Source organism: Zootoca vivipara, chromosome 15 (assembly GCF_963506605.1).
Source record: "Zootoca vivipara chromosome 15, rZooViv1.1, whole genome shotgun sequence".
Classification (NCBI taxonomy): domain Eukaryota; kingdom Metazoa; phylum Chordata; class Lepidosauria; order Squamata; family Lacertidae; genus Zootoca; species Zootoca vivipara.
The window spans coordinates 43,089,001-43,110,814 of NC_083290.1; the positions used below are offsets into that span (position 1 = coordinate 43,089,001).

Genomic DNA, 21,814 nt, shown 5'->3' on the forward strand with positions numbered 1-21,814 from the left:
ATAATACAGACAATAAATCTCCCCCTCCCCACCCAGCAGGGCCAATAGCAGCAGGGCCAGCATCGGAGCTTAGCATCCTTGGGCATTTGCGAAAGCCCACAGCCCAGCTTGCTGCTCATCCCTAGACTCCATCCTGTCCAATCAAGAAAGCTAAGCAGAGTCAGGATCACTGGTACCTGGTTAGGAGACCACCACCTGGGTGCTAGATGAGGCCTGGCACTTTCCCCAGTCTGGCAGGTGACAGGATACAGAGGAGAAAATGCTGGCAGCACAAATGTCTCAACAGCTCAAACCTGTGATGGTCCCAACACATATGGGCTCCTACCCTAGCTGGCTATAGTCTGTAACTTTAAGAGTGAGTGCCTGGATTTGGTCCCCCCCCCTCTTCACTTTCCTCTTTGTGTGTCAATCCAATCCTGTCATATCTTTTGGATTGTAAATTTGAGGGCTGGGTGTGCTTTGTTCCTGGTTTTGCAACAATTACCAGAGGCATAGATCACTTCAGCTCTACTAAGAATTGCAAATTAAGGTGCTACTGCACTATGTTGTTTTTGCAGCAACAGTTTAATTGATTGGAAACCATTCTTGGCCTTTTCTTTTGCTAAAAAGGCTCCCAGAGCAGCTTACAAATGACCAGTAAAGATTATTGTGGTATTTTTCAAAAGACTAAAAAATGTACAACACAATCCTAACCATGTCTACTCAGTGGACCACCCTCCCATCAGATGTCAAAGAGAAAAACAGCTAGCAGATTTTTAGAAGACATCTGAAGGCAGCCCTGTTTACGGAGGCTTTTAATGTTTAATAGATTATTTTGTTTCATTTTTCTGTTGGAAGCCGCCCAGAGTGGCTGGGGAAACCCAGCCAGATGGGCGGGGTATAAATAATAAATTATTATTATTATTATTATTATTATTATTATTATTATTATTATTATTATTATTATTATTATTATATTAATAAAATTGGGCAAGGATCACAACCTCATTGGTGCCACATGTCCCTTTGTTTTTGCCACGACAGGCTTGTGCGCCTGGAGAAGTGAATTCTAGGGGTGTGCTGCTTCTCCTTTGTGCTACTGTATCCTTTGCGACAGTTAGTCAAGACGCACCACTTTATCCAGGCCTTCGGCCAGCGGGGATCCTCTTGCCTGGTTCTGTGCTGTCCCCGCCCCCTCCCCCAATAGCGGTTGCTTTTGTGATTTCAGCTTATGATTTTAACTATGTTTTGTACTCATTTTAATTGTGATAGGTGATATTTTGTGATAGGTGATATCCTGGGACCATTTGGTGAAATGGCAAGCAAAGAAAAAGAGCTAAAATGGAAATTAATTCACTCGTTTTTGCGGCAAAGTCCCACGAAGTCTTTTGGCACCTTTAGGGGTGATAACGCAATCCCTCTTCAGCAGCGCGAACTAGAGTGTGGTGTCTGGACTCGGGAATCCCCTGCTGAAGCCTTGACGTCAGGTGATGGGCGGCGCCTCGGATCGCTTAAAACTGCGCTAGGCACGCGTCGGACTAGCACTTTGTCTCAGGCTGGAGAAGGCGTCGGACTAGGCTCGAGTTTGTCGCAGTTGTTCCTCCGACATTTCATTACCGCGATCTTCTCTGCCCGCCCAGGAAGTATTCCTGTCTCTTGGAAACCAAGCTCCACCATTGCCAAAGATATGCGATGGCAGCCAAGCGACTTCTTACGCTTTGGGTAATTTTGTGCACCTTGGTGAGTAGCGAACTTCTCCGACTCCTTTGAGCTCCTTCTTGGGTTCATTCGTTCTTCGGGACTGCGCGAAAAGAGCTTCAACTCTTTGCAAAATAGACCTAAAATGCGGCATGTTGCTCTCTGGACGCTACTTATTATTGCAGAACATAAGTGGCCCTTGATTAGTGTGCAAGGTGGGCGTGGAAAGGCGTTCTGCGTGTAGGTGCCCCATTTTCGTCTCTCTGACGTGCCCGTCGGGTCCGTGCCAAGTCGGGAAGAGTGGCTGGGAAAGATTCTCATAAGAAACCTGGCCTTGAATTGAAAAGTGTCCGGGAGGGGTAGATGTGAACCCCCCCACTTGTCTAGGGGTGGGCAGCCCCATACCCTCAGTTGGGGGGGCGTAATCGAGCAGTTCAGATAATCGCGCGCTTCGTAAGCCTCTCCGTAAGTCCTTTTTTGCACCCAGAACATGCCCGGGCAAGTACTGTATTGTCTGCTCGCCTCTCCGTTTGGAGAGCAGACGAGGGAAATTGGGGAATTTGCACAGGAGTCGGAGCGTGTTGCAGATTTGGGCTGTTGGTGTGCGGGTGAATAAAGTTTAGAGTTCACACTGGAGACTTAAATCGGTGAGTCTTTTAAAGGAGGCCCCGTGGAACATGTGTATTCTGGGCGTCTTTTGAAAGCCTGTACCGTGTCCCGCTTCTGGATTTTTGTCACGAGTTGATTAGCATTCGCAGGTACCCAATAAAAGTGTTTTTGCGCTTCTTTGCCTTCTGCCGGTATTCCGTGGGTTTACTCGAGAGGCAAGTCTCGGTGTCTTAAAGCGGTGGGTGGGGGGTATGTGGGGGTATTTACCGTCCAGAATTTTGCTGCTTGATGCTGCGTTGCTTAGCAGAGCTCAGCGCTTAGGTGAAAGTGCCTATTAGGTGAAAGTGCCTATTAGGTGAAAGTGGGACTTGCTCTCGAGTAGACCTGGTTAGGTAGCGCAAGAAACGTTGGGACAAATTTGGCCAAGCGCGGCAGGTAGGATGTGTTGACTGCCTTGAAAATTCTCCAGTTTAGTCTTTGAATGAACAACCCCTTGGAAACCAGACCCGGTTTTCAAATAAGGGACGCAAATGTAAAAGGGGGTGGGAGAAGGCTGGATTCTGGAAATATTGGGAACCTCCCCCCCTGGAAGGACTCCGGATCTGTTAACGCCTCCCATCTTGGCCAAGCGGCTCTTCCCCTCCTATTGTGGGAGGCAACCCCTTTCTGCAGCCCAGCCGGCACATACGGTAACTATTTCTGATAATATAATAATAATTTATTATTTATACCCTGTCCATCTGGCCGGGTTCCCCCCCCCCCCGCGCCACTCTGGGCGGCTTCCAACACACATTAAAATACATTAAAATATCACAGATTAAAAACTTCCCTCAACAGGGCTGCCTTTAATTATTTTCTAAATGTCAGGTGGTTGTTTATCTCTCTGACCTCTGATGGGAGGTTCCACAGGGCGGGTGCCACTACCGAGAAGGCCCTCTGCCTGGTTCCCTGTAGCTTTGCTTCTCACAGTGAGGGAACTGCCAGAATGCCCTTGGCACTGGATCTCAGTGTCCAGGCAGAACAATGGGGGTGGAGACGCTCCTTCAGGTTTCCTGGACCGAGGCCGTTTAGGGCTTTAAAGGTCAGCACCAACACTTTGAAATGTGCTCGGAAACGTACTGGGAGCCAATGTAGATCTCTCAGGACCGGTGTTATGTGGTCCTGGCGGCCGCTCCCAGTCACCAGTCTGGCTGCCGCATTCTGGATTAATGGCAGTTTCCGGGTCACCTTCACGTAGAGCGCAGTGCAGTAGTTCAAGCGGGAGATAACCAGAGCATGCACCACTCTGGTGAGACAGTCTGCGGGCAGGTAGGGTCTCAGCCTGCGTACCAGATGGAGCTGGTAGATGGCCGCCCTGGACACAGAATTAACCTGTGCCTCCATGGACAGGTGTGAGTCCAAAATGACTCCCAGGCTGCGCACCTGGTCCCTCAGTGGCACACTTATCCCATTCAGGACCAGGGAGTCCCCCACACCCGCCCGCCCCCTATCCCCCAGAAACAGTACTTCTGTCTTGTCAGGATTCAACCTCAATCTGTTAACCGCCATCCATTCTCCAACCGCCTCCAGGCACTCTCACAGGAACTTCGCCGCCCTGACTGGTTCTGATTTGAAAGAGAGGTAGAGCTGGGTATCATCTGCATACTGATGAACACCCAGTCCAAATCCCCTGATGATCCCTCCCAGCAGCTTCATATAGATATTAAAAAGCATGGGGGAGAGGACGGAACCCTGAGGCACCCCACAAGTGAGAGCCCAGGGGTCTGAACACTCATCCCCCAACACCACTTTCTGGACACGACCCTGGAGAAAGGAGCAGAACCACTGTATGACAGTGCCCCAAGCACCCAGCTCCTCTAGACGGTCCAGAAGGATGTTATGGTCAATGGTGTCATAGGCCGCTGAGAGATCCAGCAGAACTAGGAAACAGCTCTCACCTTTGTCCCTAGCCCGCCAGAGATCATCAACCAGTGCGACCAAGGCAGTTTCAGTCCCATGGTGAGGCCTGAATCCCGACTGGAAGGGATCCAAATGGTCCGCTTCTTCCAGGCGTGCCTGGAGTCTTTCAGCAACCACCCGCTCAATCACCTTGCCCAAGAATGGTAGATTCGAGAGTGGGCGATAATCCGTCATATTTGCCGGGTCTAAAGATGTTTTTTTAAGAAGCGGTTTAATGACCGCCTCTTTCAGCGGGTCTGGGAAGGCTCCCTCACAGAGGGAAGCATTCACCACCCCGCGGAGCCCATCGCCCAGCCCTTCCCGGCTCTCTTTTATAAGTCAGGATGGGCAAGGATCAAGGAGACAGGTGGTCGGTTTCACTCGTCCAAGCAGCTTGTTCACATCCTCAGAGGTAACAGATTGGAATAGATTCCATGAAACATGATGCAATACTTGGTGATATTCGCTCTATGCACTTGTAGTCAGACTTACACTGTTGCAGCATCCCGGCTCTCGACTGTCATTGGGACATGCTGCGGCTTTCTCTTAGGTAAAGTAGGCATAGGCAGCATCCAGGTTTACAGTGATGTGACTTTTGGTCACTGCTCCTTTTCCTGCAATTTTGGTTGCCACATACAGGTAATAGTTCAGTATTTTATCATTTGCTGTGCAGGCCTGGTGAGAAGCTGGCAGAAAGTTAGTTCATCAACTTGCCAGCCCTATTATTTAAATAACGGTGAACGAAATACTAGATTTATGGTGCATAAGTTTAGCAGCAGCAAATGCCAGTGGGGTTTAATCCTGGATTTTCCTGCTGACTTTTGGCAAAATTAAATTCTGAAATGATTTGCTTAATTTTGATTCTCAGATGTGCATCAAAGGAAATTATTTATAGGCACTTATGAGCTGATGGGCCTACTTTGGTGTAAGCTTTTTCAGGATGATAGTTTTGAGTTCAGACACTTAGTTGGTCTCTCTTATGTTTCCTCATCATGAAAATACTGTAAAATACATTTTATAAACTTCTATATTTCTTGCTCTAACTCTGCTAAAGCAGTGGGAGTTCTTCGAGGGAAAAGATGAAGGTTTTGTGAGTGGTTGGAATTAAAGATGTAAAGGCTGCATTTTAAAATGTGGTTTCCTTTCAAGACACTATTTGAAAACTTCATAGAGGGTGAATCATTGTGTTTTGGATCACATACAACATGTTTTCTCCCCCATTACGGCCTTTTAAAAGGTTAGTGTGTTTACTGCTTTGCTGTTCTATTTTTAATGCTATTCTGATATTGTAATTTTGTGATATTGGCATCATTTTAAAATAGTTGTAAGCTATGTGGTGCATAAATTCTAGAATTAAAAATAAAATAGACTGGTGAATAGAAGCAGTTAACTTTTCTAGTGGAAAAGTTCAAAAATGTATATGGTAGTTGGGTAGTAGTTTTATTAGATCTAACCAAAATGTCATACAATTGTGGCAAGCTTTGGAGATCTCGATAAGTCTTCATCAGGCAAGAGATTGGTGCGGTTTGTGCGGATGTACAAAAAGTAGGCTGATTGTTACTGCCATGACATCAGCTTGTAGACTTGCTTCCAAGATGGAGATTGCACTGGGAATACGTTTCTCCCAGGCATTACAGGTATTGAGTTAAACACCTAGGATTTTGGAATTAAACAAGGATCGTTACCTATTTCTGAAAAATTAGTCTAAAGGATAAGCTGATCTCATGACTGTAACATACTTTCTACTTTTTGTATGTTTTTGTGGTTTCCTGCACCCCTTTCTGCCTGCTTGGTGTAGCAACGTAATGCCTGATGAAGAGTTCTGGAAAACTCAAAGGTTGCAATAGTTCTGTGACAGTTTGGTTGCTCCTGATAAAGACACGCGGGTGGCGCTGTGGGTTAAACCACTGAGCCTAGGGCTTGCCGATCAGAAGGTCGGCGGTGCGACGGCCCATTGCTTGTTCCCTGCTACTGCCAACCTAGCTGTTCAAAAGCACGTCAAAGTGCAAGTAGATAAATAGGTACTGGTACAGCGGGAAGGTAAACGGCATTTCCGTGCGCTGCTCTGGTTCGCCAGAAGCGGCTTTGTCATGCTGGCCACATGACCTGGAAGCTGTACGCTGGCTCCCTCAGCCAATAACGCGAGATGAGCACCGCAACCCCAGAGTTGGTCACGACTGGACCTAATGGTCAGGGGTCCCTTTACCCTTTAATAAAGACATTATCCAACTGAGTATTTTGGAGTTTTTCCTATGGACCAACACAGTTAGCTTTTGAATCTTATGGCTTATGGCTTAATGGAAACACAGGCCTTCATATTCTACCTCATCTCAGATCACAAGTGGGGAGAAAGTGGTTGCGCAGGAGGTTGGCCACTTTGAGGGATAGATTCTGGTCTAGATGAGACTTTGGCCTGATGGAGCAGGGCTTTTCTTACACGCGGTGTTCTTATCTACATTTATGTATGGTTAGTAGACCAGATTCTGTGGCTATTGTGGCTGTACCTAATCAGCAGGAATTGGAGGGTTAAGCTGAAATGGTTCTAGGCAGTATGGTTTGCTGCTGGTTAACTTGTTCCCCTTTCGGTTAAAAACAGTGATAATATGGTGGCTGGCATCCCAGTGAAAACCACAGTCCCCATCTTGCGAATCATTGTGCCAAGTTTGGTGAAGATATTCTGAGTGACTGCCACGCCCATAGCAAACAGATGGAGAGGCAGACAAACCACTTTTCAATACAGATGCTAGATCAAATCAAGGCAAGGTTATGACTTTCCTTTCTGAAGCCTACACCAACCCTCTTGATAGCATCACTGTGGTTTTCTCAGCACAAGACGTTTATTGTCTCATTCAAATCAGATCAATTCCTTTGTTTTTGTTTCATGTGCTGTACTGAGAAATGCACAGAATTTGGTATCACGTGGAGCTTCTTTCATTTTGAATCAATATGCCTGTCTGAAGCATCACTTTGGTGTGTCTTTGCCCATTTTGGACACAGATTTGGCCAACTTTCAAGATATCATTGCTGAGGGTTCTACAATTTTCCAGATTGAAAGTCATTCTGTTACTTTAGAAACATAAAATGTAACTATGTGGAATTTTTATGGGCATAAAATTATCACAACTAGCATATTAAAAAATATAGTGTATTCAAACAGAAATTTACCTTGTCATTCATCACTGTTTGCTATGCAACATGCTTACTCCACCTCCCATGTTTTGCCCATGAGACCTTATGTATTTCCTCACACTGATGTGTGCAGTCTGTTAACCACTTTAGCTACTACAGTACTATATGCTTAAATTAGTTTGTTTCACTTTTTAAAGACTGTTTTACAGCATTTAATGTTTAAAATATTTTCATTTCTTTTTTTTTCTTTCAACACTTCTCTGATTGCCACGACAGCACATATACTTTCAGGCCCTTTTTGTTGCTCTATATTCATAGCTGCCAAGTCTCCCGCTGAAAAATGCAGGATCAGCAGCGGCACAGCACCGGAAGTCGCTTCTACGCACATGAGTAGAAGCGACTTCCGGTGCCGCGTTACCCATAGGGCACCGGAAATCAGGCGGCGCCGGCACTGGAAGTCCAGACATGCGTAGAAGCGACTTCTGGTGCCGCGCTACCCATGTCTGGACACCAGAAATTGGGTGGCGCCAGGACCCAAAATGGAGCCCCCCTGGCAGGTAGGAAATTTGGGGGATTTACGGGATTTTTCCCAATCCGGGCCGCCAGCAGGAAACAGTTTAAAACACGGGGGTTTCCCGTGAAAAACGGGGGACTTGGCAGCTATGTCTATATTTTCTTCCAGTGCTTTGAGGCCTGGTGAAGAGAAACAGAACCAATGCATACCACATGCATGCAAAAACAAAACTGAACCCTTTTTCTTTTCTGGTGACAACAACACCTCCTAAAGGAAGAAATGTATCTTGTTCTTGCATTGGAGAGTTCAGTTTGTAAGCTAGGACTTGCTTTTCCTCACAGAAATTAGAATAATCTGATACCATACATATTTTTAAAAAATGATTTATAAAATATTTGAACCCCTTATCTTAAAATATTTTATTCATCATGTTAAAATAAAACATTCCATAATCTATTTTTTATTTTTTCGATTTTTCAGAAAAAAAAAACAAAAAAGGCTTCAGGGGGAAAATGGGGAGGGGGCGGTTTCCCCCCAAATTTTTCAGTTTTTCCCCTGGGCCTTCACATCTCTAGTCAGGGATGGAAAGAACAGGGGATAAATTGGACATGGGTAACCTGTGGCTCACAAATGCTACTGGAAAACAAATTGTATCAGCCTCAACAAACATGGTCAATAGTCACAGCTGCTGGAATTGTAGCCCAACCATTTCCGGTGGGACGAAGGTTTCTCATCCCAATGAGAGGTAGAGAGACCAAAGCTCAGAGTAGGGAGGAGATGTCCAAACAGGGAGAGGGATAAGGAATATTTATTTTTCCATTTTTTCAGGAAAAAGGCTTCAGGGAAAAAACAGAAAAAAACAGTCCCCCCCCCGTTTTTTCTGGGCCTTCACATCTCTAATCCTATCTGCTGTCAGAACAAGGAAGCTGGAAGTTTTTGAGCAGTCAGCAGCAGCTTATCAGTGTTTGAAAGAAACAGTTCTGAAATGTGTAGACAAGGAGAGGATGATGTAATGCTTCACCCTCAGAAAGTACCGGTAGTTGGAGGTGGTGACAGGGTTACAGCAGCAGTGGAGAGAACACTTCTCTATTTATAGCTCCTGTATTATTATTTGTCTAAAACATGGGGAGGGAAACTAAGATCTGGGCCCCCACAAGGTCTGAGGGACAGTGGACCAGCCCCCTGACTAAGTTTGCTGACCTCTGGTCTAAAATGTGGCCAGTTGGGGAGGGGTGTGGAGTGATCTTGCATAATTTCTTCTGCCATGAGAAGTTTGTTTCACCCACTTGCTATGCTTTTTTAAAAAACAAAAACTATATGAAGATGACATATAGATGGTACTTAACACCTAACAAATTATCAAAAATGTGTAAGAAGGTTCCTAATAATTCGTGGAAGTGTAAACAGGTAGGTGGGTCTTTTTTCACTTGTGGTGGACTTACAAGAAAGTGAGGGTATTTGGGGAAATGATACATGATGAGATAAAAAAGATGTTTAATATGAGTATATTAAAAAAAAGCCAGAAGTGTTTCTGTTAGCAATTATAGAATCGTAGAGTTGGAAGAGACCACAAGAGCCACCCAGTCCAACCCCCTGCCAAGCAGGAAACACCATCAAAGCATTCCTGACAGATGGCTGTCAAACCTCCATAGGAGGAGACTCCACCACACTCCTTGGCAGCAAATTCCACTGTCAAACAGCTCTCACTGTCAGGAAGTTCTTCCTAATGTTTAGGTGGAATCTTTCTTGTAGCTTGAATCCATTGCTCCGTGTCAGCTTCTCTGGAGCAGCAGAAAACAACCTTTCACCCTCTTCTATATGACATCCTTTTATATATTGGAACATGGCTATCATATCACCCCTTAACCTTCTCTTCTCCAGGCTAAATTAGAGTCAGAAGAGGCTGAGCTCTTGGGGCCACTTGGAGTGCAGCTGCCTCTCCAGGCTGCTGGGGCTCCAGAACCTCCCAGAGCCCTGCCTGGCCGAGCTGCAGAGCTAAGCCACCTGGTGCCACTGGGGGTGGGCTTTAGCTGGGCTTGGGGCAGCCAGAAGGCAATGTAAGCACTTTTGGTCGCTGTTTGAGGTGCCTTTGAGAGAGGGCTCATCGAGCTGGGTGCTTGGGTGGCCCCAGGGCTGTGCTGCTTATCTCTGAAGTAAGGAAGGAGCCTGGAGCGGGGCCCATGCTGGGCAGGGTGGTGGAGGTTGAGGGGAGGAAATGTGTTGGATTCAATCTCCCAACTTTTGAGGCTGTTTGGTACTCTGGGGCAGGCAGAACAGCTTCTAGACCAGGTGCTTCTGGGTGGCGGGGGGCACCCCAAAGGCCCAGCACCAATGGTAGGGTGCAAAATCACGAAGGGGGATAGAAAGGAATTTTGGTGCAGAAAAGAAGTGTGGGGTGGTTGGTTGGTTGTCTTTGTGTGTGTTTCTCAGTACAGAAGACTTTACTTTCTTTTTTGCAATACAGAGAAGATTGAGCCTTGGGATGCACCAATCAGAAGGGGGGAGAGAGGAACTGAGACATCCCTTTGATGTCTGCTTTGTTAATGAAAATCCAAACTTTCCCCATAGGTCCTAGTTTTAATTTCTGGTATCTCCAGGTAGGGATGGAAGGACTTCCTTCTGAAATCCCAGATCCCCACTTCCAGCATCGATCCTTCTTCTTTTTCTTCTTCTTCTTTGGCGATCACTCATAGCTGAGTAAGATTGTCTTCTATAAACACGATTTTAACAATGGGTCTGTAAGTGACTGTGGAGGCCAATTCTGGATCCACACGTCCTTCCACAGTGGGGACATTGGTTTCCAGGTGGGAGTTGATCACAGTGTAGATTTGCCAAGCGTGCCTTTCTCTTAGCACGTTTCTCCCTTGTGTCCTGAGATCGAGTGTCTTCAAAGGTAAAGGCTGTTCTCCAACTGGAGCGCTTGCAGGCCAGTGTTTCCCAGTTGTCAGTGTTTATACTACATTTTTTTAGCTTTACCTTGAGACAGTCTTTAAAGCTCTTTTGTTGACCACCAGCACTACGCTTTCCATTTTAAAATTTGGAATAGAGTAGTTGCTTTGGAAGACGATCATCAGGCATCCGCACAACATGAGCAGTCCAACGAAGTTGATGTTGAAGAATCATTGCTTCAACACTGGTGATCTTTGCTTCTTCCAGTACACTGCTATTAGTTCGCCTGTCTTCCCAAGTGATGTGTAACTTTTTTTCGGAGACACCGTTGATGGAATCTTTCGAGGAGTTGGAGATGGCGTTTATAAGTGGTCCATGTTTCACAAGCATATAGTAAGGTTGGTAGTACCATAGCTTTGTAAACAAGCATTTTGGTTTCCCTGTGAATGTCCCGGTCCTCAAACACTCTGCACTTCAGTCGGGAGAAAGCCGCACTCACAGAGCTCAGGCGATGCTGGATTTTGGCATCAATGTTGGCCCTTGTGGAAAGGTAACTGCCTAGGTAGGAGAAGTGTTCAACGTTTTCCAACGTTACACCACTGAGTTGGATTTGTGGCGCTACAGAGGGGTTATTTTTTACTTGTTGGTGCAGCACTTTGGGTTTTTGGATGTTGAGTGATAGGCCACGCTTTTTGTAAGCTTCTGCAAAGATATTTAGGATGGTTTGGAGGTCATCCTCTTAGTGTGTGCACACTACGTTGTCATCAGCATACTGAAGCTCTATGACAGAAGTTACGGTAACCTTACTTTTTGCTTTCAGCCTGTTCAGATTGAAGAGCTTTCCATCTGTTTGATATATGATTTCTACTCCAGTGGGGAGTTTCCCATCGACAAAGTGTAGGATCATGGCAATGAAAATAATGAATAGAGTTGGGGCAATAACACAATAACAATACAGTGGAACCTCGGTTTATGAACACCTCGGTTTACGAACGCCGCGGACGCATCTGGAACGGATTAATTCATTTTCCACTACTTTCAATGGGAAAGTTCGCTTCAGTTTCTGAACGCTTCAGTTTATGAACAGACTTCCGGAACCAATTACACCCATGCTTCGGGTTAAGTATGCTTCGGGTTGAGTACTCCGCTTCAGTTTATGAACAGACTTCCAGAACCAATTGTGTTCATAAACCGAGGTACCACTGTAACAATATGCCAGCATCGATAGTACTGTGCTCACTGACGGATGGGGGGCGCGCCCCAGGTACCATTCAGGGTGTGTGTGTGTGACTTCGCGGTCTTCCCCAGGACGCTTGGTGCTCACTGCAAACCCCTGGGATGCTTGCCACGCACTGCCGGGATGTGCACACACTCTGACGCATGCCACACACCCATGGGGGTGTGCCACCTCCCCCCGGATATACGTTGCTCCCGGAGCCGGAGCAGGTAGCTTCACCACTGACTGTGCTAGATAGTCTGATGCGTATAAGCAGCTCTGAGAGGAGGGGTGAGCAGAGACCAGAGCAGCAGCATTGAATACCTTTGCTTTCTAGTCGGGGGACATTTGTACATCTGGCACTCAGAACGGCTTGTAGATCTATGAACTCCTGTTAAAATCAGTTTGGTTAGCTAAGTCTGGATGTAAGATTCATTCCTTGCAGAGGGAGCAGAGGTCTGAAACATTCTAGGTACGGCAACAATTTTTTAAAGTGTCCCCCTCATCCTTCCAAAATCACAGGAGAGTTGGGGTGTTAACAAGTGTGGACACCATGGCAGCATTGATCATAAACTTTGCCAGTTCGGCAGAAAGTCTTAGGACAGAGGCTGTCTAAGGTAACTCCTGTCCCCTCTTGTCTTTGCTAACAGCTTGAAGCCAAGGCAACAAGCCTTGTTGCAACACAGAACCCAGAAGACACCGTATCTGTGGTCTTGAAACAGAATGATGAGTTCTATGAACACAATGGGCGTATTTGTAAGAAATGCCCTGCAGGTACTGTTTCCTCAAATTGATCTGACTCATAGTCTGCCCTGCATGCCTACCTACTGTACTTTGCTCCATTTGGGGTGAGATGGGTTTTCGCCCTCTGATCATTGCGACTCTGAAAAGCATTTTCCAGAGTAACTGATGAATAGCTGCGTAAGAATGCAAAAGGAGTTTTCATATAATATATACAAGCAAAAATACTGATGGTTTTAACTAGCTTTTTAAAATGCATAAGGCTTAGGACAGGGGTCCCCAGACTTACCTGGCTTTGGGGCAGTGCCGCGGTGGGCCGGAGGGCAGGGGAGTACGCACGCAGCGGGCCGGAGGGCGGGGGAGTGCACGCCCGTGCACATGCACACACACACTTACTGGCGCGGATGCGCGCTTCCAGGTTGGAAAAATCGCCGAAAATCGTTTGTGCACATGCGTATCCCCCCCCCCGACCCGGAAGTGCACTGGAAATGACCTCTTCTGGGTCAGGAGAGGCCCATACGCATGCGCACAAACAATTTTTGGTGCTTTTTTCCGATCTGGAAGTGCGCCGCCACGCTGCGCGCCGTAAGAGCGGGTGGCGGCAGCGGTCGTCACGGGCCGGATTGGGAGGCCAATTGGGCCGCATCTGGCGCGCGGGCCGTAGTTTGGTGACCCCTGGCTTTAGAGCACCTGATGTTGCTAAAGCTGAGCAGGTGTGGTCCTGTTATACCTGCTAGGAGGTCCATGTAACAGCAGTTTAGAACTAAAAAATAACCCAGCTGCATAATCCGGAAGGAAAACCATGTCTAGGAGTCCTAGAATCCACTTTTAGCTATAAGTGAAGACTTGAAAAATTAGGTCTACTTGAGAAAAAACTGCCACTGCTGAATTCAACCTACTGTAGTTAGGGAAGTGACTGAGAGGTTCTAGATTCTCTTGCCGGTTCAAAAAATAAAATACATTTTGTGACCAAAAAATAATCTTCAATGTGATTCTGATCTTGCTTCTGAGTGAGGCTAGTCTGGTAAGTCACGTCAGATATTCCTCCTTCACTAGAATGTCTGCTTCCAGTATATCAGAATTTTCAAAAGAGCACAAATACAATAAAGTATTTTATATTTTTGTGAAGAAATAAAAGAAAATTCCTGGCAGAAAATGGCACTTCCTTATAAAACTCAAGAGTCACGAACAGAGCAATCAGAAGGAGTGACGTCTGAGGGAATTTCTAGTCAGTAGTTAGAATTTATGAAAATAAGACTTGAAATAGCCAAAATAGAAGTAGAAAAGGGGAAAGCCAGGCTTCAAGCAGAACAGCAGATTCAGTTAGCCAAAATACAGCCAGAGAAAGAAAAAGAAATATATAATATTAAACTACAAGAAATACAGCTAAGAGCAGATTTATCAAGTCCACAGAGAAGTGAGGAAATTGCCTCAGTGAAACAAAAGAAATTTCCATGTTATAAAAAGGGGGGGGCGATGTGGAGACTTTATTTAGTTTTGAGAGAACTTGTAATGATTTAAAGGTTCCAGATGAAGCCAGAATGACATATTTGCGCCCAGAGATTTGTGGAATTCTCCTTGAGGTTTGCTCAGAAATGAGGGATGAGGAAACCTCACATTATTTGCTCTTTGAGAAAAGGGCGAGAGCACATGTTGGGCTTACTCTGAATAGTGCAGAAAAACTTCTAAAGAGATTAAAAGGAAACCTGGTGAAATTTTTGCCCAATTGGCTTGCTGTCTAGATAGAGTCTTGAATAGATGAAGGAAGTAAAGTTCAGAAATTTGAAGAACTGAAACCATTGATAGGCTTAGAGCAGTTTGATTACCATGCTCCCTCATACTGCAGTTGGTTTTTGAGGGATAAAAAGCTGCGGAGACAGCCGCCAGTTTACTTGATGAGATAGAAGGGGATTTTGGAGGCTCACCATTCCTACCCACCTTCAAGAGAAGGAATGTTTTGGGCCCCTCAGAGAAGTAATGTGCTGCCTTAAAATATTATTGCAGGCATGCTCACAAATTATGTGTACTACATGAGTGTTGTTGTTTGTTTGTTTGTATTTAGTTGCTTGTTACTGAGGTCTTCAAGCAACTTACATTTAAAGCTGTAAATACAATATACAGTTGCATAATTGTGGGGCTGGACTAGATGATCCCTGAGATTCCTCCCAACCCTACAATTTTAAGATTCAGTTCTATGGTTCTATGAACATTCTTGCACAAACACCTAAGCACACAAACTCAAACACACATACCCCAATGTGCATTTGTTGTATGCATAGAGACTGAGTTTTCTTACATGAACAGTCAATGATAATAATAATAATAATTTATTATTTATACCCCACCACTCTGGGCAGCTGTTCCTGGGCAGCTGTGCTCTGTTTTTCTAATACACTTCTTTCTTTTGCAGGTCATTCTGTCTTCCAACACTGCAAGAGTTCAGGAACTGAAGGGGTTTGCCACCCCTGTGAAAACAATACATTTTCCAAATACTTGAATGATTTTGAAAGATGCCTCCCCTGCACAGAGTGCAGACCTCTAGGTACTGAGTTGTGGGCAGTTTGGGGGCTCTTTTGGCTTAGATGCAGAGCACAGCCTTGCATTGTTTTCACAGCTGAACCAATGGTTATGAGCTGCGCATGAGAGCGAAAGGATTTTCTCTGCAGCCACTATCTGTAGGTACTGCAGAACCAAGTACAATGTAAATTTCCCCCATTCCTTCTTAAAGTTCTTCTCTTCCTGGTTTCTGATCTTCCCGGTCATTTTCGTCATTTCAGCGTAGTCCATCATCTTCATCAGCCATTCATCTTCGGTCGGGACTTTATCCTCTTTCCATCTCTGGGCCAGTAGTATGCGCGCTGCTGTAGTTGCATACATAAATAATAGTCTCCGCTCCTTTGGGATCTCCGCACTTAAAATTTCTAGTAAAAAAGACTCTTGTTTTTTCACAAATGTCGTTTTAAACATTTTTTTCCACTCATTAAATATCATTTCCCAGAATGCTTTTGTTATCATGCACATCCACCACATGTGGTAGAACGTGCTTTCCTTCTCCTTACGTTTCCAACATACCTTTGAAGCAGTTCTATACATCTTAGCTAATTTTATAGGTGTTAAATACCACAGATACATCATTTTCATATAATTCTCCTTCAATGCACAGAATACTGTAAATTTTAGGTCATCCCTCCATAACTTTTCCCAAGATGAAAATTGGATATTGTGCCCAATATTTTATGTCCATTGTATCATTACTGATTTAACTTCATCATCCTTAGTATGCCACTCTAGCAACAACTTAGACATTTTAGAAAGTAACTTCATCTTATTTTCCAATAAATCTTTTTCAAACCTTGAAATATCCTTACTAAATCCATTTTTCTTAACCATTTTAAACACATCATTTAACTGGTGATATTGCAACCAGTCTGTTACTAAATGTCTTATATCTTCAAAACTTTTCAATTTCATGAGCAACTTCCATGAGCAACTCTTTATAGGTTGTCCGTTCACTTTTTTGCATTCGTCTTTTTCAAGGATATCACTTCCAATGGAGAAACCACCATGGTGTCTTCTGCTCTAACAGGTTTTTATATTTTCCCCATACATAATAGATATATTTTCTTACCAAGTGATTCAGAAACCCTTTATGCACTTTGGTCTTCTCATACCATAAATATTCATGCCAACCAAATTTATTATCATGACCCTCAAGGTCCAAGCCAGGCATAGGCACCTTGGCTCTCCAGATGTTTTGGAACTACAACTCCCATGATCCCTGACCACTGGCCCTGTTAGCTAGGAATCATGAGAGTTGTAGTTCCAAAACATCTGGAGAGCCAAGGTTGCCTATGCCTGTCCCTGGTCTAAGATATCAGTATTTTTTGAGGTTATCCACTCCTGCAGCCAGCAGAGACAGGACGATTCATAATATAATTTCAAGTCCGGCAGGGAAAAACTGCCTCTTTCTTTAGCACCTGTGAGGGACAGGGGATATCGCGAAGTCCCTCCCCTCCTGAGTTCAAGCCCGTCCCCGAGCAAAGGGGAAAGCAGGGAGAGTTCCGATTCCAGTGGGGAAGCAGGAAGTCGTGTCCGAGGCTCAGGCAAGGTAGAGGAGCCAGGGTCCCAGGTGGGACAGGAAGGGGCAAGCAAGGGGGGAAGACCCATCCCTCCAACTCCAGAATTACGCAGGAAGAGGAGGGGCAAGAGGATGGGTCTGCCAAAGCTTTTGTGTTGGAGAAAGACGCGCCAAAAGCCATTAGGAGGTTCTGAAACCGACTGACAACATCGCTCCGTGTAAATAGCAATGACTTGAGCACTGTAAATACGCAGCACCAATAAAAGAATAAAATGCAGAGCTGCGTAGCGTCGTTACTCTGAAGTAGTCCACTCCGGCCACTGTGACAGCAACCTCCTAATCATTTTTGGGCTACTTCGGAGTTGCCGGGATGAGCGTGTCCGAGGCGGAGAAGTGGCGGCAGATCGCTGAGCAAGCCCAGCTAGAACTGCAACAGCTGTCGCTGCAGGCGCAGGGAGAATTGAAGGCAGCTAAAGAGGAGACTAAGAAGGTCCAGGACGACCGGCTACAACTTGCGGAACAGGTGAGAGAGCTCCAGGAAAAAGAGCAGCATTTAAGGGCGGTGGCGGTAGACCTCCAAAACAAGCTGGATGCAGAGAAAAACAAGGCGGGAGGGGCTCCCCAAGTCCAAGTGCTGCCAGGAAGGAGAGCAGGGACCCTTGTAAGCAAGTTCAATGGAGACCCGAAGGAGTTTCAGGGCTTTGAGACTGAGATCGTGTATGCTCTTGAGCTGCACCAGAATGAGTTCCCCGATGATGAGCACAGAGTAGCGTTTATTGTGGAACATCTCACCGGAGCAGCCAGGGAGTGGCTAAGACCATTAATCGCAACCAAGAATCCTTGCATGAAAAATGTCCAACAATTTCTAGAAGGTTTGAGGACGATGTATTCGTCCGATAGTCATTTGGACCAGACTAAGGAGGAACTGCATAATTTACGCCAAGGAAAGATGACAGTTCGCGCATATTGGGCGAAATTCACCATGCTGGTGCACAGACTGGGGTGGGTTTTGGATTCGCCTCCCATGCAAGCTGCGTTTTACTTGGGTTTGAGCGAGGAGGTGAAGGATGAACTCTCGAGAGGTCCAAAGCCCAGTACTATGGATCAGCTGAGCAAAGCAGCTCTGGCGGTGGGGGTGAGGCAGGAATCCCGGTGGAACGACAAGCAAGCGACGCGCGCAAAGCGGGCTTGGTTCCCACGGTCGCAGGAGAAGCCACTCCCTCAACAACCCTTTCAAGCCACGCCTGGAGCCAGCCAGGACCAGGAGCCCATGCAGATTGATAGCGCGCGCGCGCGGGCTTTTCAAACCCCAGCGGCGCCAAGACGCAAGGAGGGAAGGGGCGGGAATTGCTTTCTCTGCAACTCACCCCAGCATCTAGTCAGAGACTGCCCACATCGCAGGGAGTGGCAAGGAAAGGCGGGAACGGTGGTGCCCTCCCCCACTGACGCAGCACCACAGCAGGGAAACGGGAAAGCCTGGCTGCAGGAGACAAGGGGCAGCAGCCAGGCACAGTCAGCAGACAACAGCCCCAGCCCGCCCACCCGCACAGAGAGGTGCAGAGCCAGCCCACCCCTCCCAGAGCAGGAGTGGTTCTAGAAGTGACGCTAACGCTCCCAAATGGCTATCCCCTGACGGTCCTCGCCTTAATTGACAGTGGGGCGTCCGCCAACTTCTTCTCGAGAAGCTTTGCAGAAGAGCACCAAATCCAGCTTTTGCAGTTGGATTTTCCTCTGCACGTGGCAACCATTGACGGCAGGGAGCTGCTGGGAGGGGCCATCACACATCAAACCCCCCCCATGAGAATGACGGTTGGAAGGCACTCAGAGACACTGGCGTTCAACGTCACCACCATCTCAGACCCCCCCATCGTCTTGGGCATGAGCTGGCTGGCGCGCCACGACCCCTCCATCAGTTGGCACCAGAGGTGCATCACGTTTGGGTCGGACTTTTGTCTGGAACATTGCATGCAGCACCAACCAGGGGAGGGGCCTCCAATAGCCACGGTGGCCACCATGCATATCAAAGGGGGTGAGGCAATACCCAAGCAGTACTGGGACCTGCAGGAGGTCTTCAGCGAAGCGGAGTCCGACCACCTACCCCCGCACAGGCCTTTTGACTGCCAGATCAACCTGGTGCCAGGGGCGACGATACCCCCAGCCAAGCTGTACGCCATGTCAGACCAGGAGCTGGAGGATCTGCGCGCTTTCATCGACAAGAACCTCAAGCGGGGGTTCATAAGGGAAAGCAAGGCAGCAGGGGGCAGCCCGGTCTTCTGGGTGGACAAGAAAGACACGCAACAGCGCCGTCTTGTGGTGGACTTTAGACGGCTGAATTCGGTGACAGAGCCAGTGGCTTTCCCCATGCCCAGAGTGGATGATCTCCTGACAGCGGCACGCAGGGGCAGGATTTTCACCAAGCTGGACCTAAGGGGGGCGTACAACTTGATCAGGATCCGGGAAGGAGATGAATGGAAAACCACGATGTTCACGCCTCTGGGCTCTTTTGAATATCTGGTGATGCCCTTCGGTTTGCAAGGGGGCTCAGCATGCTTCCAGGCCTTCATGCACCACGTCCTGGGGTCCCTCCTCTTCAGGAAATGCTTGGTCTTCCTAGATGACATCCTTATCTACTCGAATGACCCGGTGCAGCATGTGAAAGATGTCAGAGAGGTGTTGCAACGCCTGAAGGAGAACCACCTGTATGTGAAGCTGGAGAAGTGCAAGTTTCACACCAAAGAGGTGGACTTCCTGGGCTACAAGCTGTCAGACAAGGGGCTGGCGATGGACAAGGACAAGGTGCAGGCCATCCTGGACTGGCACAGCCCCAGGACGCGCAAAGATGCCCAACGCCTACTAGGCTTCGCTAACTTCTACAGGAAGTTCATCAAGAACTTCTCTCGCGTTACGGCTCCCATCACGGACTGCCTGAGAGGCAAGCAGAAGTTCAAGTGGACACCAGAGGCGCAAGCAGCGTTCGAAAGCCTCAAGAGAGTGTTCGCCTCAGACCAAAACCTGTTCCATGTGGTGCAGGACGCGCCCCTACGCATTGAGACAGATGCTTCTGAAAAAGCTGTGGGCGCAATTTTGTTGCAACTGGACGCCAACAGGGAGTGGAGACCCTGTGCCTTCTTCTCCAGGAAGCTGACACAGCCTGAACGCAACTACACAGTGTTTGATAGGGAACTTCTTGCGATCTACGCTGCGTTCCAGCACTGGCGACACTTCCTGGTGGGCGCAAAGCACCCCATCCAGGTGTGCACAGACCACAAGAACCTGGAGTTCTGGAGAACTGCCAGGGTGCTCAACCAGCGGCAGATACGGTGGGCAGAGTTCTTCTCGAACTTCAACTTCTCCATCCACTACATCCCGGGGGAGCAGAATGTCAGGGCGGATGCCCTCTCCCGCAAGCCAGAGTACATGGAGGAGGAGGCGCCACCAGCCCCAAGGCACATTTTCCCCCCGTCGGCATGGTCCTGCGGAGCAGCTGTGGTGAGCGAGGCAGAACTCACAGCACTGACGGCAGCGGATGAATTTGCCAACCGCATCTTCAGAGAACTGAGAGGGGGGAGGGAGCAGGCAAAAGACTTTGCAGAACGCAGAGGGCTGCTTTTCTACAAGGGTGCGCTGTACCTGCCCACCACCCAGCTTCGACGTACGGTCCTCAAGCAGATGCACGACAACCCTACAGCGGGGCATTTTGGAAGGGACAAAACCGCTCACCTAGTCATGAGACACTTCTGGTGGCCAGGGGTGCGGGAAGATGTTCGAGACTATGTAAGGGGCTGTACCACCTGCCAGCGGGCGAAGGTGGTCAGAGCAGCGCCACCAGGGTTGCTGGAGCCCTTAGCCACACCACACAGGCCGTGGGAAGTGGTGTCCATGGACTTCATCACAGATCTGCCTTCGTCCAGGGGTAAGACTGCAGTGTTGGTGGTGGTGGACCTTATGTCCAAAATGTGTCACTTTATACCGTGTGCCAGGGCAGTCTCGGCAGAAGAGACAGCCAAACTGTTTGTTGATCACATTTTCAGACTGCATGGATTACCTTTAAGGGTTATTTCGGATCGTGGCCGCCAATTTGTTTCCAGGTTCTGGCGGCGGCTCATGAACCTCCTGCAGGTGGAGGTCAGCTTGTCGACGGCTAGACACCCGCAGACCAACGGACAAGCGGAGAGGGTCAACGCCATTCTGCAGCAGTACCTGAGATGCTACGTCAGCCAGCGGCAAACGGACTGGGTGGATCGCTTGCCACTAGCAGAATTTGCCTACAACAATGCAGTGCACGTCTCCACAGGGGTGTCGCCCTTTAAGGCCAATTACGGGCGCGACCTCAGATCTTTCCCAGAGAGGGAGAGGGAGGAGGAGGAGGAGGAGGGCCCACAGGCTGAGGATTGGGCAGAGGAACTGGAGACGGTGCACCAGCAGCTCAGAGAACACTTGGAGAGGGCCAAGGAAGCGTACAAAAAGGGGGCAGATCGCCACAGGCGACAAGGGGAGGTCATCAGGGTGGGGGACAAGGTGTGGTTGTCCTCGGAGGGCCTTCCCACCAGAGGGAGGTGCAAAAAGCTGGCACCCAAAAGGCTGGGCCCCTTCACGGTCACGCAACAGGTAAACCCGGTGGCATACAGGCTGGCACTGCCAGAGGACATGAGGGTGCATCCAGTGTTTCATAGATCGCTGCTGTCGCCGTACAGGGAAAGCAGCAGGCTCCGAGACAGCGAACAAACCCCCGAGGGAGGGGGGGAGAGGGAAGGCAGGGAGCAACTCAATGAGGCCACGGCCATCCTGGATTCAAGGTGGGGGGTGGGGGGACTGGAGTACCTCATGGCATGGGAGGACGCTCCACCGTCCCAGAATGAATGGGTCCCAGCCACTCAGATACAGGAGGAATTCTTGGTGGAAGAATTTCACGCCCTCTTTCCCCACAGACCCAAGCCCTGGCACATGGAAAGGGAGGGGGAGGAGGAGGAGGCACGGGAGAGCAGCTCACCATGGCGCTGGGAAGCGGAGTTTGAGGAACCAG

General features: G+C 47.9%; 1 protein-coding gene across 1 annotated transcript in view; it reads left to right on the forward strand.

The window, feature by feature from the left end:
- The first annotated feature begins 982 nt into the window (after positions 1-982).
- The window catches only part of LOC118097137 (tumor necrosis factor receptor superfamily member 1A-like), a 38,321-nt gene continuing 17,489 nt past the window's right edge, over positions 983-21,814 (forward strand). The window contains exons 1-3 of the mRNA XM_035139796.2: positions 983-1,719; positions 12,623-12,746; positions 15,124-15,255. Of these exons, the coding sequence (XP_034995687.2) occupies positions 1,672-1,719; positions 12,623-12,746; positions 15,124-15,255 (304 nt within the window). The 5' untranslated portion in view covers positions 983-1,671. The remainder of the gene's footprint in view (positions 1,720-12,622; positions 12,747-15,123; positions 15,256-21,814) is intronic.